Here is a 7,317-nt window from a genome sequence, read left to right as displayed (position 1 = left end):
AGAAAAAAACTAAAAAAGTTTATTAATTATTTTAAGTATTTTATTATTATAATTATTTATTATAATTTTTAAAAAAATATCTATCCACATTAATGTATTATTTTATTTAAAATTGATATCTCAACGTCAAATTTTGGGTTATTGATTTAAGCCATCAATTTATAGAAGCTTTAACCTTTGAACCTTGCTCAAACAAACTTGTAGGCCAAAGAAAGGGTTGAATAGCATGGCTGTCAATAATTCAATTTATAGATGGATGACACTAAAAAAAAAAAGATCATACAAGTAAAATAAAAATAAAAAATTTCCTTTTTTTCTTCCAAAAGTGCTTTTCTTATTTTGAAATTAATGATTCTGAAGAAATCTCACTTTTTATAAATTAGTGGCACGAAAAATCTGTCATAAAAAACATTCAAAATATCGCAACTGTCATCAATCATAATCATGTACTTTTACCTTCCTACATTTAACCATGATTATTTTTAGTCTGACATGAAAAAACCGTCATAAATTAAAAAAAAGGAAAAATTCATATTTTTTTATTAAAAATGCGTGATTTTGACTTTAGTGACTGTTTTTTTTTAAATCTTCATCCTATATTTGCCGCGGTTCATGTGTCGTGAAAAACTCCAATCTATCGTAGCGAATGTTGTGATAAAAGGACATAATCTTGGAATTGAGGCATCACAATGTAAAAAGAAAGCCAGCCTAGGGAATTGCTATGGCTACCAATTACTTTCTACAACCGTGGAAGTGGGGGGGGACCCTGCCGTGCTAAAACGCCACGCCGTGGGGGCTGGGCTGGGGGCACGCACCGCTTATTATGCTTTTACCCAGCCGGCAGCCGCAGCAGTTTTGCCGTAGCGGTAGGGCCACGGCGGAGCTATGACATTGACATGCCACAGCCAGCTACCATCTAAATTTTAAAAAGCCTCTTTTACAATTCCCAATTGCATTCCAACACAAAATCCAAACAAACTTAGTGAAGCTTTTGGCTTGGCTTGGCCTGGCCTTGCAGCCTTCAATTTATGGGTCCCTTCTTCTTCTTCTTCTTCTTCTTCTTTCTTCCAATATTAGTTTGAAAGGACACTCAATTTCAATTATGCTTCTGAATCGTCTTCATGATTCGAGCTTCTAAAGCTAAGGGTTTTGCGTAAAAAGGAAGCTGCAGACTTGCAGATGAATAGTGATATAACATTAAAGATGATTAAAGCATAAAGTGACTGTCCAACAAAGTCAATGTGTATTGTGTACCCATTTCATTTCGGAATCTAATGGGACTTGACTGCTGTATTGCTATTTTATCCTATTAGCTTTTGGGATTAAGAAAATTTATTGCTCAATATCGTAAATAAAGATAGTTGGGTGCATTCTAGATTACACCAATTTTTGAACAAATTATCCCATTATCCGTGCAATAATATACTCAAATAATATTGCAAACCGTCTAATTTATATAGCAGCAAGCCATTTTAAATTAAGGGTAGTACATGAATCTATTTTATTGATGGATGAACACTTTTTGATTGAACTAAAATTACTCATTTTTTTAAAAAAATATATCTAATATTATTTTCTTTTAATATTAGATCACAAATAAAAATGCAAAGATTGGAATCGACATAAAAAAAATATTTGCATGCTCAATCAAATTGGAAACAACTAAATGAAATTATAATTTTTTAAAGATTAGAAACAAAATGGAAAAATTACAAAATTGGACAAGTGGAAGATGTTGAGATCAACTAAAATGGTTGATGGAATCAGATTTAGTAGGATAGCGTGCGGGTAGTACCACTCAAATTTTGGCCAAAGTCTCAAACTTGTCCAAACAAAAGGGATATGTATCACATGAAGAAAACTAATTTCACGTCTAAAAAAAATAAATAAATAATTGAGTCTCCCGCTCTAATTTGTCATGAATTAGTATTTTGGTTGCTTCTAAAATATATATATATATATAGATGTTTTTTTTAATGCGTAAGGCACGACAAAGTACAATAGGAAAAAAAACACTTGTGAATAAACTTTAAAGAAATTTTATTATCAGTAAATTCTATTTTTTAGTAAATAAATGAGAAAAAAAATCCTAATTATATTTGTTGGTTCAAAATAGAATCTAACGCTTTGGGCCATTAGGTCAATGCCTAATGTGCAACTCATTTTGTGCACCACACACCTAGGCACCCCTAAATGGGCATTTATCAACATTCATAGAGGACCTAATACAAATTAGACAATATTTATCCATTCATGATCATCGTTAATTCGACTGTTTTTTATCACGTTCGTTACGATTACGATTACTATTTGACCCTAACGATAATAGTAACCGTAATAGTATCGATAACAGTAAATGTGGTGAATTTCTTAATTCTCCTACTGTAGTATTGATAATAGTGTCAATTAGTGGATCCTACGTAATTTTCAAATGCAATCAAATTGATCGCCCTCCAATCAATCAGATTATATACTTTGATTACAAACTTGGAAGTGAATCCTTTTCATAGGATTATGAAACATAGGTAAACAACAACAAACTTAATCGAATGAAGTCCACTTTTCATATTACCATTAATTAATAACGTTGCCTAAACAAAAACACTCAATACTCTTAACTCATTTCTAATCATTAGATACCGACCTAGCCACATATCATTCTCACAGAGTAAATAAAATTCAGACGCCAAAGACGTCCAAAAATTTTCACCAAATAAACACAATAAAAACCAATACTGTATTTTGAAAGGCCCAAAAATTTGATTTTAAATAAACCAAACCAAACCAGAAATCAATGACTGGGAAGTATAGGTAAAACCGAGACATTGTAACATGCATACACTATTGCGAGATCATATATATTCTGCTAAATAAGTTTGCTATCAATCTCAGTAAGAGTAACAATCTGAATGAAATAAATATATAAATATCCCCTACGAAATTAGAGAACTAGCTTAGGTCATCAAAATTCAGTTCCACTAAGCAGATGGAGGATGATTAATATGGAAGGAAAAAAGAATCTAAAACCAAGTGAATTCAGAAGCTAAAGTAACTTCAGCTGTTCTACTTGTTGCTGATGACTTCCATAGACAGTGTAAGCTCCGTAAGCTGCGTGATACATACTTGGATCGTGAGGAGATGGCAAACCATATCCATAGCCGTCATATATGTGCCCTCCGTAGTAAGCTCCATTCCACTGGTTCCCAAAATCTCTAAACTGCCAAACCTCAACAAATGCAAGAAAAACAATACTGTTAAGTTTGTTTATCCAACTAAATCGAACTCTTCAGATGATAACAATTGAGAAGCAATGGTATTTCCCGACCCGTACACGAGATACCACATGAGTTTTTAGTCAGGCAAACACATTTTTTGTTGATGACAAAAGATTAAACGTAGAAATTTGTCAGCAAAAGTAAAGTTCAGACTTAATTGGAATTCTAAAAAAAACTCATTTTTGTTGTTTTCCTATCCTTGCCCTTCAAGAAAGTCGAAATAAATTATGCATAGTTTTTTTGTTATCATTTTTACACAAGGAGAGAAGGTAATTTGCCTGCTTATTTGCTGGATTTCGGCCCCAAGAAAGACGAACAGTTTGCTTGCCAATTACAGTTGCATTTAGTTTCTGCAAAGCCTCTTCAGCGTCACTTCTGCAGAGGAAAATTGAAAAGAATATGTGACAGAAATTAGTAACTCGATAAATTAAGAAAACCAATAACCAAATGGATATATTATTTCATTGTTTATATGATAGGAAAACCTGATTACAAACTTTTTACCTGTTGGCAAATTGGACAAACCCACATCCTTTACCAACTGGTATTTTAACAGAGACTATCTCACCATACTGCGAGAAAGGTTGCCTCAGATCTTCATCGGTGACATTAGGATCAAGCCCACCAACAAATATCTAAAAGAAAAGCTCAGGTTAACCAAACAATACGAGGTGGAATCTCTAGCCATGCAAACAAAAATAACCAAAGCAACTCACAGTTGTATTTGCAGAATCCCCTTCAGATTGGAGACCTTGGCTAAAGGAACCATTTGTTGAATATCCTCCTATAAAAACCAGAGGATAAACATATATATAAGCAGTTCAAAACGGGTAGGGAAGTGCACAATCCTTAAAATTGTCTCATTTGGCGTGAAATGAGAAGAGAAAAGAAGTCATATGCAAACTGACAATGATTTCAAAAAGTTCAATTCTTTGAAGATGCTACTTCAGAACTACTTTTGCTCAAGAAGGATTTTCACAGCAAATTTTCATAAGATTGCTCTAGTAATGTTGTCGAAGGAAAATACCAAAAAAATGGCTCCAATTCAAAACTTGCTAACACAAATTTAACTGGATGGCCTATCTTATTAATAAAAATAACTCCACAAAAGAAAATTGCTTATAAATATGTAACATTATTGGATGCCTAAAAAATGAAAGATATAGCAAATAGATACTATCTCTTCAGATTGATTTATAAGGAGGAAGTAAATGACTTGCAACCCCTGTTTGAGCATATGAGACCACTTGAGTCTGAATTATTACAAATCTACAAAAAGTAAGTCAATATAATGGATAGCTTGTGTCTTCTGTTGTCTAACATGATATTTGACACACAAACATTAACTTCAACAAAATATCTAAGGAGAACAATAAAATCAAACCACAATTTTGTTAGAGAGGAAGACACAGCACATCCTTCTCCAGTAGCATTATAGTTCTCATTTTCAAAACCCTTTTTTGATACATAACCTCAAGTCTTGAACCAAATGTCCGAGGAGAAAAGAAATCTTTCATATTTTTATTTATTCCAGAATTGCAACCCCTCCACCACAAACACTAATCCTAATCCTTCTTGGAAGTTGTTTTAGGCTAAGCACACACTAAAGCATAAAATTTAAATGTACCTTGTGAAGAATGCTGTTGCTGATATCCAGAAGACTTTCTGGGTGTTGCTGCACCAATGCGCATAGGTCTGCTTGAACAATATACACCATTCATTTCAGTCATGGCCTGAGACCTTTCATTGTCATCTCCAAACCGCACAAAACCATAACCCTTTGAACGACCAGTGTTGGCATCAATTACAACTTTTGCTCCTTTAACAGAAGGAAATTTACTAGAAAATGTTTCATACAACATAGAATCAGTAACATCTGCAGCTAAGTCTCCAACGAAAATAGAAAGATCGGGATCATTATCCGATCGCTTGTCACCAGTGCTAAATGTCGCCCAATTCAGGCGGAAAGTCTGCTCTGTACTTGGCATGAACACTCCAGAATAATTCTGAAGAACTTTCTCAGCTGTTGCATGAGAAAAAAATTCTACAAACCCATACCCTTCAGACAAACCAGTATGCTTATTACGAATAACCTTCATAGATGAAATCTGCATCATACAGAAAATAGAACAATCGATGTTCAACGTGATTATGCCAACCAAAGAACAATTCGAGATTTTTCAACAAAAATATATATCTTTAGAGAACACTAAGGGATGTCAATGTCAATTACTAGAGAGTGTAATCTTCCATTTATTAATAACCTGATCTAGTATAGTATAGTATTTCTTTATATCCTTTTCACAATATTTCAATAGGCAGTAAATTTTTGAGGTTAGAAGATACAGTCATTCTAAATGGGACTAAAAGTCATAAGACATACTTCTATTTTGCTTTACCATATACTACAAATTCTCTCATTGAGATTTGTTTAATTGCAAAAAATATTTTTACAAAATATAGTGCTACATTTTTAGGCAGATTCTTCTCTAGCTTACTAATATCAGAAAAAGTAAGTAAATCAAAACAGAGAACTCCAGTACATTCTCACTCCCTCAAAGGTAGCAGAAACCTTTTCTTTTTTTTTTTTTTCCAAAACCAAATATTTGACCAAGCTTATAATTGTCATTTAGTTCTGCATTTATGTTGAAATTGCATAGCAGAATAAGAAACTAAGTAAACGTATTCAACTATAAGAATGAATCGGAAAAAGGAAACATTCGATATTTATGCCCTTACTTTAACGAAGAGAATGTAAATATAATTGAGAACTTCCGATTAAAATTCCAGCAAGTCGATTCATTGTAACGACTTATTAGACTAGTAATGTACAGAGAGTGAATGTTACACATTAATCATCAAACTAAAAACGCGTATAAAAAACATTAAAAATTGAAAAAAAAAAAAAAAAAAAAAAAAAAAAAGAAGAAAGAAAAATGTACCTCGCCGACGGAAGAAAAGCAAGAATGGAGGTAACTCTCGTCCATCCAATGATGCAAGTCACCGATCCAAATCGTCTTATTTTCGCCGCTAGATCGTTGTAACGGTTGCGAATGCTGAATAGGAAGATGATGATGGTGATATTGGTGATGATAATGCATATACGGCGGCGGGAGTGACGGCGCCATGTAATGCTGCGGCGTCATCATATGGTGCGGCATTACCATGGCCGGCGGCGGATACTGCATTGGCATCCATGACTGTGGCTGTTGATGCCGTTGATTTGATTCCTGCGGCTGCGAATCAGAGCCGTTGGTTTGCATCTTATCTTCCTCCGTATTAACAATGGAACAAACGAAACAAAGAATGAAGCAGATTTTAATGTACACCTACACCCTAACCAAAAAGGGTAAAAGAATCAGAATTGAAGGAAAGAAAAAAGAAAAAAAAAAAAAAAAAAAAAGAAAAAAAAAAAAAAAAAGAAGAAGAACAATAAAACAAAGAATCTGAGGAGAGTTTATTAAAAGAGAAACAGAAACTAGAAAGAAAGATGAGTGGATTAGGGTCTAAGCTTGAGGATTTATTTGGAGTTTGAAGGATGACGAAGATACAAACCGGAAGGTTTTTTGGGCCAATGCGGTGGCTATATACACCCTTGGATTAAGGGGCACACTTTAATCTCAGTCGTTGATTTTAGTTTCATCTCCGGAGCTCTGGCTCGATCCGCCGCCAATTACCCTTTTTCCTCTCTAACCCCAACTCTATCTGACGTCAGCTTACTATTTTGTTATAAAAATCAGTCTACACTTTTTTTTTTCCTTCCTTCTTATTCTTAAAATAGGAAATTTCAGAAAAGGTTTTCTATCTTCTCCTTAAAATTAGGAAAAACTCGCTTCTTAAATAACATTTTATAGTTTTATTTATGGTTAAATCTTATTTTAGTTCCACAAGTTTGAATCTTATTTTATTTACATCCTTAAATTTTAAAAAATATTCATTTTAGTTCCTAGATTTTAGAAAATTGTTTATTTTGATCTCTACTACTAAGATTTTGTTAATTTTTTGATGAAATTGCATCTCGCATGTGTTGAGCAAAATGAAA

General features: G+C 33.3%; 1 protein-coding gene across 2 annotated transcripts; it reads right to left on the bottom strand.

The window, feature by feature from the left end:
- Window positions 1–2,833: 2,833 nt before the first annotated feature.
- Window positions 2,834–7,089, bottom strand: LOC120084430 (polyadenylate-binding protein RBP47C'-like). Of its 2 annotated transcripts, XM_090318033.1 has the most exons (7): window positions 6,831–7,089; window positions 6,218–6,611; window positions 4,903–5,383; window positions 3,992–4,059; window positions 3,780–3,910; window positions 3,554–3,650; window positions 2,834–3,217 (listed from the first exon to the last, which is right to left on the bottom strand). In XM_090318033.1, the coding sequence occupies exons 2-7, from the start codon at window positions 6,536–6,538 to the stop codon at window positions 3,044–3,046; spliced, it is 1,272 nt and encodes a 423-aa protein (XP_090174159.1). In that variant the 5' UTR covers window positions 6,539–6,611; window positions 6,831–7,089; the 3' UTR covers window positions 2,834–3,043. The 2 variants fall into 2 exon arrangements, with proteins under 2 accessions (XP_090174159.1, XP_038896136.2); XM_039040208.2 differs by having other exon boundaries at window positions 6,218–6,831.
- Between the last annotated feature and the right edge of the window lie 228 nt (window positions 7,090–7,317).

Source organism: Benincasa hispida, chromosome 9, assembly GCF_027475165.1.
Source record: "Benincasa hispida cultivar pf3 chromosome 9, pf3_genome.v1.1, whole genome shotgun sequence".
NCBI lineage: Eukaryota > Viridiplantae > Streptophyta > Magnoliopsida > Cucurbitales > Cucurbitaceae > Benincasa > Benincasa hispida.
This window is presented reverse-complemented; position numbering and strand designations above follow the sequence as displayed.